General features: G+C 50.4%; 1 protein-coding gene across 3 annotated transcripts in view; it reads left to right on the top strand.

The window, feature by feature from the left end:
• Nucleotides 1-20,792, top strand: part of LOC146816485 (exportin-5-like) — an 819,517-nt gene that overhangs the window by 182,211 nt on the left and 616,514 nt on the right. For 2 of the 3 annotated variants that reach the window (XM_085610334.1, XM_085610332.1), the window contains exons 13-14: nt 6,580-6,708; nt 9,598-9,716. In XM_085610334.1, the coding sequence (XP_085466460.1) occupies nt 6,580-6,708; nt 9,598-9,716 (248 nt within the window). The remainder of the gene's footprint in view (nt 1-6,579; nt 6,709-9,597; nt 9,717-20,792) is intronic. The other variant, XM_085610333.1, reaches the window with a different exon arrangement.

The following is a 20,792-nucleotide window of genomic DNA, read 5'->3' as shown; positions in this document are numbered from 1 at the left end:
GAGGTGATAAATCTCCTCCCCCAGGATGAGCAAAGGGAAGCTTCAAAGGCCTGCCGCCTCTAGGAGTTTCCCCAGGCCACTGCAACCCCCCACTCTGGCGGGAAGCTTGGCCGGAAACCCCATACAAGGACGGGATTTGCCAGCCTGCCCACCCCACCCCTCAGCTGCCGCCTTTGTAATGTGACCTCTGGCGCCAGCAGTAGATGGCAGCCCCTGGTTTATACCCCAACGTTGAGTGGGATAACCGGCGGGAAGAATGGGAGGTGTGCCTACCTCTGCTAACTCCACCGCCAAAGTGGAGTAGGTGAGGTGAAGCACATCTGTCAGTTCCCGCCATCTTGACGATGGGGAGACTCTTCCAATCAGGGCTAGGACTATGCCCCCTCCCACAGGGGGGTGGCATAATTGAGTGTAGTCACCCCAGGTAAGGTGCCCATTGGCCCTGCCTGCTGATACTCTAAAACGCCACTAAATTTAGTATTTAGGTGGCTCCCCCAGACCTGGAAACTAGTTCCTGCCGACCTAAGGACGAAGAAGACGACGCTATGCAGTGAAGCCTGAAGACGCCTATTGACTTGGCCCTAGCACTACTGGCCTGTCTCCGGCTTCAAAGACCCTGCAAAAGAAGGCGATGCCTGTCCTGCAGCCTGCGACTTCCATAACCTGAAGGAGACTCCCTTCCCTTTGACAAAGACCAGAGACACCCAAGGACAGCGGATCTGTCCCTAAGAAACTAACAAAAAGGACTCCGGTGCCCTCCTGATCCACGAGTCCTGATCACTCTGCACCTGACTCCTCCGGCCTGTGTCCGAGTGGCTCACCGATTCAGAGCAGGTTCCCCAGCGATCCTCACCTCAAGTCCAGCATTGGCTGACTGTTCTTGGACTCCACAACGACGCCTGCCCACCCCCCTCCCTCCCCCCCACTAGGCTTTGGTAAGAAGAATCCAAAGTTAAAGGACACCTGCACCTGAAGCCCCTGGGCCTTGGTGAGATGAACAGACGATGCCCATGCGGGTCTCAACACTTCAACTTGCTGGCCCCCTTCCTGCAGCCTCTGGTGTGACGCCTGCAGCCTGTTTGTCCAACTGAGTTTCTCCATTGAAGAGCGTTGATCGCCCAGTGCTGTATTTGTGCCCTGCACCCAGCTGCCCCTGTGCCGCTGGTGGAGTATGTTTGGTGCTGCTTTGTGCCCCCCGTGCTTGCTCTAACCCCCAAAGCTTGGTTCCTTCCAACAGATTTACCTACCTGCAAGCAGTGTGGCTCTCAGCACCCCTAGTCTCTTTTGAAAGGCATTGGCCCCCTTACAACTAACCTACAATCCACGTCTGCTCTGAGGCTGCCCAGGCTGCCACACAGCAGACACGTTGCTGGACCCCTGGGTGGGAGAGCCCCTGCTCTCCTGACCCTGCAACAATGCACATCCTGGGTGAGGTGATAGATCTCCTCCCCCAGGATGAGCAAAGGGAAGCTTCAAAGGCCTGCCGCCTCTAGGAGTTTCCCCAGGCCACTGCAACCCCCCACTCTGGCGGAAAGCTTGGCCGGAAACCCCATACAAGGACAGGGGATTTGCCAGCCTGCCCACCCCACCCCTCAGGTGGGGGAGGCGAGGTGAAGCACATCTCCGGGCTCTCGCCATCTTGAAGATGGGAGGCCCTACCCTATCAGGATTAGGCTACTGCCCCCCTCCCACAGGAGAGAGGCAGGATAGGGGGTGTACCCACCCCAGGACAAGGACCCATTGGTTCCCGGCCTTCACCTACCTGTAACGCCCCTAAATCTAGTATTTTGGGGCACCCTGAACCTTCCTTCCCTAGATTCCAGGTTCTGAAACTACAAAAAGAGAGAGAAGAAAAGAAGACCTGCCCTGCAGCTGCGAAGGAGAGGGAGACACCAACTGCTTTGGCCCCAGCCCTACCGGCCTGTCGACCTCGGAACTGCTCCTGCTCCAAACCCGGCATCTCTTGTGGCGAGCAACCTCAGAAACCCCGGAGGACCTGGCTACCTTTGAACTCTGATCCCCTGGGACTCCCATGAGTAGAGGCTCTACTCAGAACCTACCTTTCACCCCTGGCAGCAGCCCGGAACCGCGATCCCAGCCCACTCTGCACCCGCCAAGCCTGGCCGGTGCCGGAGTGAACTAAACCCACGAGGACGACCCCACGGCGACTGGGACCCCGAGTCCGGCACCCAAGGACCCCCTCGACAATCCTGAAAAAGCCTGCAGCCTCAGAACAGAGTGCCACCCCAACCACGATCAACAGAGGGTAAGATTTTTCTACACCAAAAGGCACCCCTGCACCCGGCGCCCCACGGCCCTCTGTGTCCAATCCCAGGGTACCTACCTATCCTCCAACTACCCAACTTACCTCTCGAAGTGGTGGTGGCACCTGAAGAGTCCTCGTCCCCGAGCCTGCAGTCTTTTTCCAAACCGGAGATTTCCCATAGAAATCAATTGAGCGCCCGACGGCTCAAAAGCACCCTGCACCCAGCCGCCCGAGTGGCCCTGGCCGTGAAAACTCTACTCTAACCTACTTCCCCACTTGCCCTGAGTAAGTGACCAGGAGCCCAGCTCCCACAGCCGCGTGGCTTGCCAGACAGCAGCCACCAAACTAGGCCCCCCTATCCCTCATAGGATAACATTGGGCCTAACTCTCTCTGCACCCGGCCGCCCTAGAGTCGCTGAGGGTGAAACAACTATACCTACCTGACCCTGGGAGACCCCCGAGTCTGTGCCCAGAACCTCAACTCTGCCAGTCGAGTACTTATCCTTAAACTGCAAACTCTATTTTCCTCATAGGGTAACATTGACTGGCTTTTTCCTGAAATTTCTTCTAAGTGTGGACTTTTCAAATCTTCAAATAATCACCAAACATCAGCCGAGTGACAAAAACAAATTTACTCACCTGCTCTTAGGTGAGCTCCCAGTGCTGGATCTTGGTGCCCAGCACTGACTCTGAAAAGTACACACAACTATACTTACCTTTAACTCATTTTTCTTCCATAGGAAACCATTGACTGTTTTTCTGTGAAATTTCTTCTAAGTGTTGATTTCTGCAATTTCTAAATATTCCTCAAAAATCGTATAACATCTGAAAACGTAATTACTTACCTGTTTTGGATAAAGGTCCCAGTACTGAGTCTAGGCACCCAGTACTGGATTACAAAAGTAACGATAACCTACTGTACCTGTAACCTAACTTTTCTACCATAGGGAATCATTGATTGTTTGCTCTGAAATATTTTCTAAGTGTTAACTTTTAAAATAGCTAAATATTAGTTAAAAATCATTACAGTACCAAAGTCGACTTTTAACAACTGATTCTGAGAACTGACCCAGGACTGGATCTAGGATCCAGGCCTGGAATTACAAAAGTAATCTAAAAAGTAATCTGTTGCATATAATTTGAATTTATCATTGAGCTCAATGTATTGTGTTTAGAAATAGAGTTGCTTATTGCAACTACTTGTAACTGTTTACTAAAAAGTCTATTGCATATACAAAAGTATTCTTATGAAACATCTCCTGTCGAGAAAGTATATTTTAATTCCAAGTGTTGGTTCTAAAATAAAACAAGCATATATTTTTTATATACAAACCATTGGCCTAGAGTTATTGAGTGTGTGGAACTATTTGCTGACTGAGTGTGTACAACAAATGCTTTACACTGTCCTCTGATACTGCCTTACTGCTCGACCAGGCTACCACTTTGGAGAGTAAGGTTATATCTAACTTTAACCTCTGTTAAACCCTTGGGGTCTGTGGACTCTGTACACCCTGTACCTATTAAGGAACAGTATATACAGAGCCACTTTCTCACATTAGCCCCCCACATTTTGCCTGGAAGTTGATGTGGTTTTGTTTGTAGTGCAAAGGTGTCCCTTCCAACCAGGTCCCATTTGCCAGTGCTTGTTCCATAAAATGATTCCGCAATTGGCTCTTCAGGCCATCTCTAAATCCCTAGTAAATGGTCCCTGGGTACCAAGGGCATTGGGACTGAAGAGGGTCCTCTAAGGACCCCTCATTAAGGCCAGGTAGACTGCCACTGCTGCATGCTTGGCCTGGTTCAGACAAATCGACAGTCGGTGTGGCACACTGCCTGTGTGCCATACCAACTAGCAGGCCTTGAAGCCCTAAGGCACGGTGCACTATGCCACAGATGAGGGCATATCTGCATGAGCAGATGTCCCCCTACAACATCTACGTCCATTCTTAGATATTGTAAGTTACCAGAAAGCCATAGAGAGTACAAAGGCTGAAAACTCGACACCTCGAGTTCCCCAGCTCCATGATGGCTTTTCGGAACCCAGGAGTGATTGGTACCAAACTAATCCTCTCAATTAGACCACACCAACTCCAGTTTGGGATTTATTGTAACATGGACTCTGAGGTCACCTCAGAGGTCCGTTTCCCCCCCCTTCCCCTGCCGTAAACCTACCAACCATTGTGTGGTTACAGACTGGTTGTAGGCAGCTAGCCACCACCAGACATGTTTCTGGACCCCTGGGTCAAGAGCCTCTGCATTCTGGGACTCGAAAGAATGCACATCCTGGGTGGAGGTGTCACACTTTGTCCCCCAGGATGGGCATAATGCTCAAGTGGGAAGCTTCAAAGGCCTGCCGCCTTTGTAATGTGACCTCTGGCGCCAGCAGTAGATGGCAGCCCCTGGTTTATACCCCAACGTTGAGTGGGATAACCGGCGGGAAGAATGGGAGGTGTGCCTACCTCTGCTAACTTCCCGCCATCTTGACGATGGGGAGACTCTTCCAATCAGGGCTAGGACTATGCCCCCTCCCACAGGGGGGTGGCATAATTGAGTGTAGTCACCCCAGGTAAGGTGCCCATTGGCCCTGCCTGCTGATGCTCTAAAACGCCACTAAATTTAGTATTTAGGTGGCTCACCCAGACCTGGAAACTAGTTCCTGCCGACCTAAGGACGAAGAAAACGCTATGCAGTGAAGCCTGAAGACGCCTATTGACTTGGCCCTAGCACTACTGGCCTGTCTCCGGCTTCAAAGACCCTGCAAAAGAAGGCGATGCCTGTCCTGCAGCCTGCGACTTCCATAACCTGAAGGAGACTCCCTTCCCTTTGACAAAGACCAGAGACGCCCAAGGACAGCGGATCTGTCCCTAAGAAACTAACAAAAAGGACTCCGGTGCCCTCCTGATCCACGAGTCCTGATCACTCTGCACCTGACTCCTCCGGCCTGTGTCCAAGTGGCTCACCGATTCAGAGCAGGTTCCCCAGCGATCCTCATCTCAAGTCCAGCATTGGCTGACTGTTCTTGGACTCCACAACGACGCCTGCCCCCCCTCCCTCCCCCCCACTAGGCTTTGGTAAGAAGAATCCAAAGTTAAAGGACACCTCTGCACCTGAAGCCCCTGGGCCTTGGTGAGATGAACAGACGATGCCCATGCGGGTCTCAACACTTCAACTTGCTGGCCCCCTTCCTGCAGCCTCTGGTGTGACGCCTGCAGCCTGTTTGTCCAACTGAGTTTCTCCATTGAAGAGCGTTGATCGCCCAGTGCTGTATTTGTGCCCTGCACCCAGCTGCCCCTGTGCCGCTGGTGGAGTATGTTTGGTGCTGCTTTGTGCCCCCCGTGCTTGCTCTAACCCCCAAAGCTTGGTTCCTTCCAACAGATTTACCTACCTGCAAGCAGTGTGGCTCTCAGCACCCCTAGTCTCTTTTGAAAGGCATTGGGCCTCTCACCAAATTTGACCTCTGCACCCGGCTGCCCCTGTTGGGGCAGACTTTGTGCTTACCTTAACCTTGTCCTCTGCTGATCTTAACCCCTGAAGACTGGAACTGTAGTTTGTTACTTACCCGTAAAACCGCATTGTTGTTTTCCTCCATAGGATAACATTGAACTTGTGTCGACTTTTCAAAGACGAAAGTATTTTTCTGGTAAAACGTACTTACCTTTTTGCGAAGATCTTGGTCTTAAAATAAAACCTGAACAAAGCTTATTTTTCTAAAATTGGTGTGAATCTCCTTTTTGAGTAGTGTGTCCCTTATTGGTCTATGTGTGTGCAATAACTGTCTTACAGTCCTCTATGTTAGGCCTAAGGCTGCTCGCCCATACTACTACTACTAATAGAGTATTTTGTTTTTATATTGAGCACTGTGCCCTTCTGGGGAGTCTCTGGACTATGTGCATGGTATAACCACCTAGTGGCATACCATATATACAGAGCCATCTTCCTACACTCGCCTATTAATGTTGACTTACATTTTTATGAACTAGTAGCCTTCAACCTGCTTAATTTTATTAATGTCAAAATTTTGCTTGTTGCTTGTATAAAACCTAATTTTCCACCCTTGCTTAACAACACCTAGTGTTGGACTGCAAGTTTATTTCCTTCCCTGGTTTTTTCATTTTAATTCTAGTTTTGTCTTGCCTCTGTTAGACAATGGAAACCAGTGCTCTAAGCAGTCAGTAAGTCTTTAGTACCTTGACCCGAATCTTTTATTTTTCCTCATTACTGTTAAATAGTTACTGATAAATCCGGTGTCTTACGCTTTTCTTTTCCAGAATAAAAATTCTTCTTTTAAAAACAGGGTTTTAAATTTGTTTCAGCTTATCGTGCCCAGCAGGGTGAGGTTTTGAGGATGGCATGCCGACTTGATCCAAGGACCGGTTTCCAAATGGCTGGAGAATGGCTCAAGTACCAGCTTTCAGCTCCTATTGATACTGGACCAGTGAGCTGTGAGTTTTGCTTTACATTTATTTTCAAATTCTGTAATCTGCTTATGCAATTGGATGTCATAAGGATAACCACCATTACATCCCATAGAATTACTTATCCACCATCACTTTGACCTCTTCCTAGCAGTGAATTGATCTTTACTGTGGCACCCTCGTTCTTCCCTAATAATGCACCCTTACCGTAGTGAGAAACACAAATTAAAAAAAAATCTATAAATAACTATGCTCTGGCTTTAGCTGAAATTTAAATAAAATCTTTATTAAAAGTAATGTCTAACAATCACACTATCGCTAATTTAAACTAAATTACAGATTTGCTTTCCCTTTGCCATGCTGTTCTCTACGAAGTTGCAGGACGCCCCTTGGGGTATTAGCACACTTAATTGTAGTAGGCTGAGATTCTTTGCAGATGCACCCCCCTCCCCCCCGGTTGAACCACTAGCTACCGATTTTTCGACTCTTTCAGTACACTGAAACCTTTTAACCAGTGCCAGTGTTCTTCCCCTAAAAAGAAAATGTCTAATTGTAACCCAATTGGCAAGGACTTTAACACCCCTGTAAGTCCCTGATAAATGGTAGCCCTAGTGCCCAGGGTATGGGTACTAAAGAGGTTCTCTAGGGGCTGCAGCATGCATTATGCTACCCTAAAGGACCCACACAAACTGCATGCCTGCTTCCATTGCAGGATGCATGAAAGAGTTCAAGCCATTCTGAAAACACGACCTTGCCCACTCCCTTTGGGCAAGGCCAAAGTACACCATGTAATGTATGTAAGGCACCCCTACAGCAGGCCTTAAGAGCCCTAAGGTAGGGTGCATTATATTATATGTGTGGACATAACTGCATGAGCAGCTAGGCCCCTGTGAAGTCTAGGTCTATTACTAGATATTGCAAGTAAACAGGGAAGCCATCCTATGGCATGTACTGGGCAGTGGTCATTACGTGTTAACTAGTTTTATGATGCCTTTCCTGAAACCTAGGATGTTTGGTATCCAACGCCTCGTCTTAATAAATCCACACTGATTCCAGTGTTGGATTTATTATGACATGCACCCAGAGGGCACCTTGGAGGTGCCCCCTGAAAACCTGCTAGTCCTCTAGTCTGCTGGCTGACTGGTATCAACCAGCCTGCCACCACAGAAGAGTTTCTGACCCCCTGTAGGTGAGAGCCGGCGCTTTCTGAGGTCAGGAAATAGTGCCTGCTCCGGAGAAGGTGTTATCACCTCCTCCAGCAGGATGGCTGGTGAATGTGCATACTGCCTTTGATATGCAACCCCAGCTTCCCCTAGACCTGGGAGATGCCACCCCCTGCTCTGAAGCCCCTTTGGCACCAGGACAGCCAGGAAATTTGCTATGCAGTAGGCGTCTTGTACCACCAGGCTAGTCACACCCCAAGGGTGGGCTGCCTGATGTGCTCCACAAAAGAAGGGTTCCACCATCTTGTTTTGGTGGAATTAAGAACTCTGGGACAGGGTTATGCCCACTCCCCATAGGGAGTGTTCATATAGGGGTGTAGTGCCCTCGGGGGGTAGTTGGCCCTGTGGCTACTACATTACACTCCCCTTAACGGTCCAGGGCACACTCAGTCAAAGTACATTCAGCAAAAAGTGGGGGCATACCATGCAAGAAAGATGGCACTTTCTCACATTGTCCCTCTACTGAGCACTGGATTTTAGACACCATATTCATACTCCTACACTGGCCCCATCACCCCGTCCAGCCCTATTAGATGCTGCTGCAAATACCCCAAGAAAAAATTTCACTTTACTTTGAGATGGGTGGATATTTCTTTTTTTATTTCTTTTTTTAGCATTTTTTATTTGGATTGTGTTAAGTGAACAGAGTACATGGCTGAAAGAAATTGCTGAATACCAAAACTAACTGGTCTGATTAGCTTTTAACATTCTTCTTGAAAAGACTTCGGCACACTGCAGGATGTATTGCTCGTGAAGAGACCCAAGTGTACCAGAACCATCCCGCTCTAATATGATAACATTGACCCATGAGGTCAATGTAAAACTAAAATCTAGAGCTGTAGAGCAATAAAGGCATTTAGGGCCACCCTCTTTACCCTGAGATGTTTGTTTTCTCTTCTGCGTGTAATTTAAAGTGTCATACTGTTTTTTGGATTTCTTCTTTTTTAAACCCTCCATTACCTGATGGAGCAATTCTTGGCTGCTCAGCACCACTATCCTGAGATTCTCAAGTGACTAAATACGCTACTTGATCATTCTACTTACCTGTAACCTCTGTCCTGGGGCCCCCAAAAAGGGCCAAGGAGGTGATTTATTCTTGAGTGAATAGCAATCAATTGCAATAGACACTGTTTTTTAATCACTGTAGCTACGACTGTGCTAAACCTCAACAGTAGTGAGATCCGAAGCAGTGGGATAACTGGTGGTTGCTTCAACATATTGATATAAAGCAGGCATAGAAGAGGTATGGACACGATGGGCACACCAGTATGTCCATTATCCATAGTTTTGTTAAAATGGCCCACAATATGGGATCCAATTAAACTGATACCCCAAATAGGGAAACCTCTGCAACCTCCAGAGCGGATAGCCCCAGTAACCTTGAACTGGGATAGCTGAACCTACCTGGCACTCTAAAAAAATCCTGTAAATATAATTTTCCACCATTTTGTTTATAGGTTTGTTATTCGAAATGTTTTACTGCAAACTGTGTTCCTACGTTTGCAGTAGTTGGATGGATCCTAGTTCAGCCAGTTTTTTGCTTGTGATCTGAACCATTTAATTTAGCTGACTTTGCCTCGTTTGTTGCGACATAAAGCTATGCTTTGCCTGCTTGAACTGCTGCAGTATTTCACCATGATCTGTTCTATATTTGAGCCGAGCCACTTATGTTCTTTTATTTTCCTTACCCTAGCAGCCAAGACGGTTGAAGGTCTGTGCACCGCATCTTCTCCTTCCTTCATACAGTGGGATGCCATGACTTTCTTTTCTGAGAGCGTCATTAGCCAGATTTTCCGTGTAATGAGCAATGAGGTATGTAGTCTGTGGTGTCCTGTGTCTGTGTGGAAATTCAGGTGTGTTGCTGATGATGCGGATGTTCTCACTCTTTTCAGCCTACTTTTTTGTCCTAATCTGTTGTAGGTTTCTGATAACTCTGCTTGTCATCTCCCTGACTGAGAAATGATTAATAAATGTGTTGAGTGCAAAGAAATAACTAGCCAAAGAACTCTGTTCGCCTTATGACCAGTGTTACCCTCAGGGGCTTGATGTGGATCAACTAGAGGATTTTGGAGGCGCTTGTGTTGTATGGTTTTTGCAGAAGTTAAATTCACATTAGGGCCTGAAAGATGGGCAATAGCTACAGATTCCGGAACTCTGGATCCAAATGGTCCTTTTGCTGCTTCAGTTGGATTATCCTGATTGGCCCAGTCAAGCTTCTCAAGCCAGTAGGTAAGCTCTCCTTCGCTGCATGGATCACAGCAAAAAGAGCCCTATGTAGGCTCCCAGGCTGAGGCCAAGTCTACAATAATTTCATCACCCCTCTGGTACCACGTTATGTAATAAAACATTGTGCAGAAAACTGGAATTTTGTTGTAGTCGTCCCCCCACGTTTTGCCCAATTGTTTACTCCTAGATGCTGGTTTTCAACTCTGAGACTGCAGGGAGGGCTGCTAACCAGACCTCTGTGCCAGTGCAATTTCCCCTAAAGCAAGTTAATGTGTAATCGTAACCCAATTGGCAACGACTTTGGCACCCCTATAAGTCCCTAGTAAATAGTAACTAGGGAAGGGGTACTAAAGAGTTTCCCTAAGGGCTGCAGCATTTTTTATGCCACCCTAAGGAACTCGCACACAAATTACATGCAGACTGCCAACCTGAAAATCTGACATGGCATTCTGATCCTGTGCCGTGCCAAAGTGCACTGCAGATACTATATGTTCGAAGCATATGAGCTGCAGATTACACACTGTGCATAGATCGCCATCTGGTGTTGGGCCCGGATGTTGGAGTTGTTTTTCTCTTGGAAAGTCTTTGGAAGTCACGAGGTATGTGACTCCTCCTTTGGATCGTATTGCGCATGGGCTTCGGATCCATCGTCAGATTGTTTTTTTTCCGCCATCGAGCTCGGATGTGATCTTCGCGCAACGGTTCCGAACAGTTTCCAATTCTCCAATCGACGCGCACTCCTCACCCTTTTTCGCGGTATTGTTTTTGATCGCGATCCCCTCACTCGACGCGGCTCTCATCGACCAAGACCTTCGATTCCAGTCGTCGACTACGGCCTTCGGGCCTATCCAAGCTCCGGTCCTGGCTAATGGAAAGGACTCCTTTCAAGAAGTGCCCTCGATGTGGGTCCAAATTCCCCCACACCGATCTTCACGAAGTATGCAACCTCTGCCTCTCCCCTGAACATGAGGCTCGAGACTGTCCGGCGTGCAAATCCTTCCGGTCCAAGAAAACCATTCGAGACCAAAGAGCACGAAGAAGTATGGCACACTCGTCGACGGCGATCCCAGACTACCTCTTCGGAGAAGAAGTCGATGCTCCGGAAGGACAACACACAGACGAGGGCCTAGTCAGCGCCTCCGAAGCCGATGATTCCGATGTGGAGGACATCACTCCGGCACAGAGGGTCGTGAGTACCGAAATCCCACCCCCCACACCCTCGACGGCACCGAAAAAGGCTGCGGTCACGCCTTCGCCTCCGAGCCTAGGCATGTCCAAGAACACTGCTTCCCACACCGCACCTTCGGGACCGGTAAATAAGCTTATTAAGCCTTCCGGCGGCTCGGGCTCGAGCCAGCCCACCGTCTGTGCCGAGAAACACTCCTCCTTACCGATGCCGAAAAAGAAAATGGCCTCCTCCTCAGCACCGAGCTCCTTACCGAAGCACTCGGTGCCGAAAACCAGCTCCAGCTCCAGCTCCTCGGTGCCGACACCATCCCCGGAACCGAGCAAAAAACATAAGGCCACAGACACCGATATCTCGAAGCCGAAAACCATCTCGGAGTCTAGTAACCAACCAGCCCTTTCGAAGCCGCATAGTGCAACACAGCGCAATACTGCAGACTCTAAAACCAAAAAATCTACGGCCCGACATCTTCGGCGCCGATGGACAGGACACTCTCAGAAGAACTTTTTAAGCCTGATCCATTGTAAAAAACACTGGTCAAAGATCCCAAGACTGGACCTTTGATGCTCAGCATCAAAAAGAGACAGCTGGACAAGCCTGCCCCAGCTCCATCTCCAAAGAGCAAAGACTGTGCTACTTCCCCTCTAAGAATACCTTCACCCCCTCCTCCACCCCCCTCCTCCACCACCTCCTTCTCTCCACCACCTCCTTCTCTCCACCACCTCCTTCTCTCCACCACCTCCTTCTCTCCACCACCTCCTTCTCCCCCCCCCACCTCCTTCTCCCCCCACCTCCTTCTCCCCACCCCCCCCCCCCCCCCCCCCCCCCCACCTCATCATTCCCCGCACCCTCTCCGGATGATGACAATCATGTCTGATGACATAGGTGACCCCACAGACCCATGGGACGACTATAACCTTCCTGACATTCCTAACGTACTGCAGGATGATCTCTACCCTTCGAGACCATCCCCACCAGAAGATTCATTAGGGTTCAACCACCTACTACAGAGGGCTGCACACTACCACGGTGTGGATCTCCATACCGACCCCATGGAGGAGGACTTTCTCCTTGATACTTTTGACACGACACACAGGGCCACCTCCATCCTTCCCATGCTCAAAGGAGTTATCAAGCACGCGCCGGAGTTCTTAAAAGATCCCGTCAGCCAGGATCATCAACCCCCCGCATAGATAAAAAATATAAGGCCGCCCCTACAGATCCCGCCTACATCAGAGGGCCAGCACCACTAGATTCTCTAGTAGTTTTTACAGCACAAAAGCGAGCAAACTCCCAAGCATCAGTCAAAACTCTTGGACGCATCGGGCAAGCGCACTGCATCCCAGGCTGCCAACATATGGCGCATCGCAAATACACAAGCGCTTCTGGCAAGATACGACAGGGCCCATTATGAAGAACTAGAAGCCATAATGCAACACCTCCCTGACAAATAGAAAAAATAGAGCCAATGAACTAATTCAGGAGGGCAAAACCATCACCAATACCTCCATCCGCTGTGCCCTAGATGCACCTGACACCCCCTCTAGGGCAATTAACACCAGCGTCGTCCTCCGTCACCATGCCTGGCTAAGGATTTCAGGCTTCAAACCAGAGGTGCAAGCCTCCATCCTGAACCACCCTTTTGACCAGGAACATCTGTTTGGCCCAAAAGTAGATGAGGCCCTGGAAAAAATGAAGGACACAGATACAGCGAAATCTATGGGAGCCTTACAATCACACACTCCCAGCTGCTCTTTTCGCCACTCTTCCTTTCGAAGCACATCCAGAGGCTACTCCTCAGACACCGCTTCCACTTCATATAAAGCCCCTACCCAATCCACCTTTACAAGGGGTTACCAAAGAGGTGGATACAGAGGCAACAATAATAAAGGCAGAGGCAAGACAAACACCTCCCGCTCTGCCTCCACCCATACCCAATGACTTCCCTCCACTCCCCCTAGACCACCCACTCCGGCCGGGGGCAGTCTCCGAAATTTCCTTTGTCTGGACTACTATCACCTCAGACAAATGGATAACGCAAATAATTCGGTCAGGATTTTGCCTCGAACTAACATCTACTCCCCCGAACATTCCACCCAAACATCACCTAATGGCACAGGAGCATTTAACACTACTAAAGCAGGAGGTAATCTCCCTCCTACAAAAGGGAGCATTAGAACTAGTTCCTATCAACCAACACAATATAGGGGTTTACTCCCTATATTTTCTCATACCAAAAAGGGATGACACGCTAAGCCCCATCTTAGACCTCCGGCCCCTAAACCAATATATCCACTCAGACCATTTTCACATGGTCACACTCCAGCAGGTTCTTCCCCTCCTCTTCCAAAACGACTTCCTTGCCACCCTAGACCTCAAGGACTCCTATTTCCACATTCCTGTTCACAACGCTCACAGGAAGTTCCTCAGATTTGTGGTAGACGGCCAACATTATCAATTCAAAGTGCTCCCATTCGGAGTCACCACAGCACCACGAGTATTTACCAAGTGCCTAGCAGTAGTGGCCGCACACCTGCGAAGACAACACATCCATGTCTTCCCATACCTAGACGACTGGCTAATAAAAGCCAGCTCATACAACCAGTGTGTGCAACACACGCATGCCACTATCCAACTACTTCACGAACTGGGCTTCTCAGTAAACCACGCAAAGTCCCATCTACAGCCATCCCACATAAAACGATACCTCGGTGCCACCATAGACACCTCAACAGCGCTAGCCTACCCCAGTCCTGCCAGGATAACAAGCATTCAGGCTCTACAAGCCAAATTTCAGCCACAACACTCTCTTCCAGCTCGAGTGTTCATGCAACTAATAGGGATGATGGCCTATTGCATATTCATAGTACCTCACGCAAGACTCCAGATGCGTCCTCTCCAAGAGTGTTTAGCACGCCAATGGAACCAGGCCCAGGGTCAACTGACAAATCTGGTGTTGGTAGACGGTCGTACCCATCGCTCTCTGCAGTGGTGGACCACCAAAAACCTTTCCACAGGACGACCGTTCCTGGACCCGGTTCCTCAGATAGTACTAACAGCGGACGCATCGCTCTCCGGCTGGGGAGCTCACCTACTACATCACACCATGCAGGGCAGGTGGACACCTCAACAAAAGTTACTCCACATCAACCATCTGGAGTTACTAGCCATATTTTTAGCCCTAAAATCTTTTCAAACACAAATCTCAAGCAAGGCCGTCCTAGTCCGCACAGACAACATGACAGCCATGTACTATATACAAAAGGAAGGAGGCACACACACTCTGCAGCTCTCTCAGCTAGCACAGAGCATATGGAGATGGGCCATATCCCGAAAGATCTTTCTCCTAGCCCAACATGTCCCAGGGATTCCAAAACACTATAGCAGATCTCCTAAGCAGACAAACTCAACAAACCCACGAGTGGGAACTGTGAGAAAGTGCCCTCTTTCTTGCATGGTATGCCCCCACTTTTTGCTAAATTGCTGAATGTACTTTGACTGAGTGTACCCTGAACTCCTGCCAATCAGGTACCCAGGGCCTATGTTCCTTCCTTAAAACACACAAACTCCAAATTGGCAAACCCTGGCCACATGTCAGCCCTAGTAAATGGTACCCTAGGTACCCAGGGCCTTGTGACCAGGGAAGACCCCTAAGGGCTGCAGCACTCATTGTTCCACCCTTAGGGGCCCTGTACCCTTACACACACACACACACACACTGCCTTTGCAGGCTGAGTGTCTGGGTGCAGGACAAAATGAAGAGTCGACATGGCACACATCTCTGTGTGCCATGCCCATCACCTAAACTGCCAAGGCACATGTCAGTCACCCCTCTGGCTGGGTGCCTTATGCCCATGGTGTGGGCACAGGAGCAGGAGCCCTGTGCCCCTACAGTACCCAGGTCCATTCCCGGGCACTGTAAGTGCAGTGCTGCCATTTAAGAGTACATGGTGCTGACAGCTCGTCAAACACGAGCTCCACAGCACCATAATGGCAACACTAAAGACTGGGAAGTTTGGTATCAAACTTCTCAGCACATTAAACCCACACTGATGCCAGTGTGAGATTTAATGTACCAAGCACCCCAGAGGGCATCTTAGAGATGCCCTCCTACAACTAACCTACAATCCACGTTTGCTCTGAGGCTGCCCAGCCTGCCACGCAGCAGACACGTTGCTGTACCCCTGGGTGGGAGAGCCCCTGCTCTCCTGGGCCTGCAACAATGCACATCCTGGGTGAGGTGATAGATCTCCTCCCCCAGGATGAGCAAAGGGAAGCTTCAAAGGCCTGCCGCCGCTAGGAGTTTCCCCAGGCTACTGCAACCCCCCACTCTGGCAGGAAGCTTGGCCGGAAACCCCATACAAGGACAGGGGATGTGCCAGCCTGCCCACCCCACCCCTCAGGTGGGGGAGGCGAGGTGAAGCACATATCTGGGCTCTCGCCATCTTGAAGATGGGAGGCCCTACACTATCAGGATTAGGCTACTGCCCCCCTCCCACAGGAGAGGGGCAGGATAGGGGGTGTACCCACCCCAGGACAAGGACCCATTGGTCCCTGGCCTTCACCTACCTGTAACGCCCCTAAATCTAGTATTTAGGGGCACCCTGAACCTTCCTTCCCCAGATTCTGAAACTACAAGAAGAGCGAGAAGAAAAGAAGACCTGCCCTGCAGCTGCAAAGGAGAGGGAGACACCAACTGCTTTGGCCCCAGCCCTACCGGCCTGGCGACCTCGGACTTGCTCCTGCTCCAAACCCGGCATCTCTTGTGGCCAGCAACCTCAGAAACCCCGGAGGACCTGGCTACCTTTGAACTCTGATCCCCTGGGACTCCCATGAGTAGAGGCTCTACTCAGAACCGACCTTTCACCCCTGGCAGCAGCCCGGAACCGCGATCCCAGCCCACTCTGCACCCGCCAAGCCTGGCCAGTGCCGGAGTGAACTAAACCCACGAGGGCGACCCCACGGCGACTGTGACCCCGAGTCCGGCACCCAAGGACCCCCCTCGACTATCCTGAAGAAGCTTGCAGCCTCGGAACAGAGTGCCACCCCAACCGCGATCAACAAGAGGGTAAGATTTCCGACGTCAAAAGGCACCCCTGCACCCGGCGCCCCACGGCCCTCTCTGCCCAATCCCGGGGTACCTACCTATCCTTCAACTACCCAACTTACCCCTCGAAGTGGTGGTGGCACCTGAAGAGTCCTCGTACCCGAGCCTGCAGTCTTTTTCCAAACTGGAGATTTCCCATAGAAACCAATTGAGCGCCCGACGGCTCAAAAGCACCCTGCACCCAGCCGCCCGAAGTGGCCCTGGCAGTGAAAACTCTACTCTAACCTACTTCCCCACTTGCCCTGAGTAAGTGACCAGCAGCCCAGCTCCCACTGCCGCGTGGCTTGCCCGACAGGAGCCACCAACCCAGGCCCCCCTATCCCTCATAGGATAACATTGGGCCTAACGCTCTCTGCACCCGGCCGTCCTGAAACCACTGAGGGTGAACTGACTGTACCTACCTGACACTGGGGGACCCCTGAGTCTATGCCCAGAACTTCAACTCTGCCAGTCGAGTACTTACCCTTAAACCGCTAACTTCATTTTCCTCATAGGGTAACATTGACTGGCTTTTTCTTGAAAATTCTTCTAAGTGTGAACTTTTCAAAACTCAAAATATTCACCAAAAATCAGCCGAGTACCAAAAAGGAATTTACTCACCTGCTCTTAGGTTAACTCCCAGTGCTGGATCTTGGTGCCCAGCATTGACTCTGAAAAGTACCCACAACTATACTTACCGTTAACTCCTTTTTCTTTATTAGGAAACCATTGACTGCTTTTCTGTGAAATTTCTTCTAAAAGTGTTGATTTCTGCAATTTCTAAATATTCCACAAAAATCGTATAACATCTGAAAACGTAATTACTTACCTGTTTTGGATAAATGTCCCAGTACTGAGTCTAGACACCCAGTACTGGATTACAAAAGTAAGGATAACCTACTGTACCTGTAACCTACATTTCCTTCCATAGGGAATCATTGATTGTTTGCTCTGAAATATTTTCTAAGTGCTCACTTTTGAAATAGCTAAATATTAGTTAAAAATCATTACAGTACCAAAGTCGACTTTCAACAGCTGATTCTGAGAACTGACCCAGGACTGGATCTAGGATCCAAGCCTGGAATTACAAAAGTAATCTACAAAGTAATCTGTTGCATATAACTTGAATGTTCGAGGCATGTGGGCTGCTGAATTCATATCTGTGCATAGATCGCCGCCTAGTGTTGGGTCCGGATGTTTGCACGTTGTTGTCCTGGAAGAGTCTTCGAAGTATCCTTGGATAGGTGACTCCTCCCCTGGACTACAGTGCGCATGGGCATCCTCTCCATCCTCAGATTGTTTTTTTCCGCCATTGGGTTCGGATGTGCTATCTTAGCTCAAGTTAGGAAAATATTTTTTCGAGGCCAAAAGGCCTTTAGTTCGCGTCGGTACTGTTTATCGATCGGGTTTCGATAGAATTTGTTAGTTTACTAACTTTCAGCACCGACTGCTTTCGCATTTACCTGTCCATCGACGACTTCGACGATGGAATCCAGGACGCCATTCAAAAGGTGTCCGGTATGCAATGCGAAGTACCCACACATCGACGTCCATCCGGTGTGCAACAAATGCCTTTCGCCGGACCACGACGAATCAACATGCATGGCCTGTGCCCGGTTCCGCTCGAAGAAGACTCTGCGGAATCGACGAGCGGCGAGACTCGAGGCGCAGCACGCGGCACCGGCCCCGACAGACATCTTCGGCGAGGCCGAGGACGTCGAGGAATTGGAAGTCTTGCCCTCCAGTCCCGTTTCCGAACACGAACCCGGATCGGACGAGGACGACGAGTCACTCTTCCACAGAGGTGAAGACGACACCGAGGTAGGAGACGACGAGGAGGCCTTCGGGGCCGAAGAAAGTAGCTCCAATGATGAACAAGGCCTACCTGTTCAAACCGTTCAAACACCAGTGCCACAGCCTATGGCTCCGGTCGAGGGATCGCCTTCGGGCCTTACCCGAGACCCATCCCGCAGTTCTTCGGCCCCGCCCTCGGGCCCGGCCTCGGACGTTCGGCGGCAGCCATTACTACATAAACAGGCTGGTTTCCCTATCACAAAACCGAAACCGAAAGCTGCTCAGGTTCCACCGAAACCGAAACTGAAAGTAGCGCTGGTCGGATCGAGGCCTTTGACGCCAGCGCACCGCGTCGGCACCGACCGCACCAAGAGGGACTTCGGTGCCGAACTTGAGGCGGGCGACGTTGGAGTCGACAAACGGAAAAAAGCCATCGGCACCGACAAACCTGCTCGGCTACCGGCACCGACGACACCAAGGGCCGTACCGCCTGCTGTGTCTCACATCGCTCCCTCGACGACACCTAAGCCTCAGGTATCGAAGACTTCGACGGTGATCTCTTCACCCCGACTCGATGACCCTCCGGCACCGAAAAAATCTACGGCCGCCTCTACGAGCCTGGCCGGTGCCAAAGCCTCGAAGGCGCCCCAAGTACGACCTGGTGTGACGCAAGGCAGCAAAACCACACCTGTCCTCCAGGACACGTCGGGCTCCGGTTCGGTCGGAGCTCCCGCAGCCTCTTCGGTGCCGACCAACATTACCTTCGGCTTGCCTCCGTCAACAATCCCAAAAATGTTCCAACTCAGGACACGGGTCACCCAACCTACGGTCACACCTGCTGAGACGTCTCCAGCACGTATCATCGACGCCGGCACTGGCAGAATGATTCTCCAGGACCGAAGGATAACTTCGGAGCCGCCATTGGACCCTTTCAGGATCCCACTAAAAAGGAAGTTGCCTGCAGAATCGGAACCTCTCCTTTATGAACCCTTCCATTCATCCTACCAGGATCCACACCGTTTCTCCCCCACACGCTCCGATACAGACGCATTGGAGGACTACATGGCTGACCAAGTCCCCTACCATGTAGACACGGACCCTGATGACCAGCAGGACCCTGATCAAACTTGGGGCGACCCTGCAGACCCCAGTGCACCTCTCGATGCACAGGATCCACAACTCTATGGGGCAAAGACATCTCCTACGGAGGATACTGCAGCGTTCAATGCTCTTATCGAACGTGCTGCCAATAACCATGGGGTGCAGCTTCACTCTGATACCATCGAAGATGACTTTCTAATGGACACCTTTGCATCCTCAGAAAGACATGTAAAGACTCTGCCAATGTTGAAGGGGGTCCTCAAACCAGCCAAGGACATTTTCAAAGAACCCACCAGGGCACGAGTGATAAACCCCAGGATTGATAAAAAATACAGATCAGCACCTGGGGATCCTACTTACATCAGAGGACAATTACCACTCGACTCCATCGTCGTAGCGAATGCACGCAAGAGGGCACACTCGCAAACAACAGGTGACGCTCCTCCCCCGGACAAAGAGTCCAAGGTGTTAGAAACCTCTGGCAAGCGAGTTGCCGCCCAAGCTGCCAACATATGGCGCATAGCCAACACTCAGGCGCTCCTTGCTCGCTATGATAGAGCGCACTATGACACACTTGAGCAAATATTCCGACATCTCCCTGACCAGTTCAAGGAAGGCGCAGAAATGCTCATCGGAGAAGGACAGCTACTAACGAACGCTTCCATCAAATGCGCACTAGATGTTGCAGACACGGCTGCCAGAGCCATAAACACAAGCGTCATGTTGCGACGACATGCCTGGCTACGGATCTCAGGATTCAAGCCTGAGGTACAAAACAATATACTGAACCAGCCCGTCAACCCCGACTATTTATTCGGGCCAGAGGTTGACACCACCCTCAAAGATAAAAAAGGATACGGACACTGCAAAGTCCATGGGCGCACTACAAACTCAGTCCTTTCGGAGCGGCTCCTTTCGTCGCCCCGGAAACAAGGGAGCAGGTAGAGGACAGGGGTCACAACAAACATATAACAAAGGCAATACACAGACCACCTATGATAAAAACACCCGAGGTGGATATCGTGGCTCCAGCACAAAGGGCAGAGGACGCGGCTACGGCAACACCAGGTCCTCCCCCAAGAACAAGCAGTGACGCCCTCTCCCTTCCTCCCGACCACATAACACCTGTCGGGGGAAGGCTACAAAGGTTCCTGTCCACGTGGAATTCCATCACCACGGACAGGTGGGTCAAAGATGTTATAAAATACGGTTACTGTCTGGAGTTAACCTCCACTCCACCCACAATACCACCAAGAAGCCGTCCTATGTCCTCAGAGCACTTAACGCTCTTACAGCAAGAAGTGCAAAGTATGCTTCTAAAAGGCGCTATAGAGGTCGTACCCATCCACGAGCAGGGTGCGGGAGTGTACTCCCTCTACTTCTTAATTCCAAAAAAGGACGGGTCGCTCAGACCTATATTGGACCTGAGACCCCTGAACCAGTACATTCTTTCAGAGCACTTTCATATGCTCACTCTACAGCAAGTCCTTCCGCT

Source organism: Triturus cristatus, chromosome 6 (genome assembly GCF_964204655.1).
Source record: "Triturus cristatus chromosome 6, aTriCri1.1, whole genome shotgun sequence".
NCBI lineage: Eukaryota > Metazoa > Chordata > Amphibia > Caudata > Salamandridae > Triturus > Triturus cristatus.
This window is presented reverse-complemented; position numbering and strand designations above follow the sequence as displayed.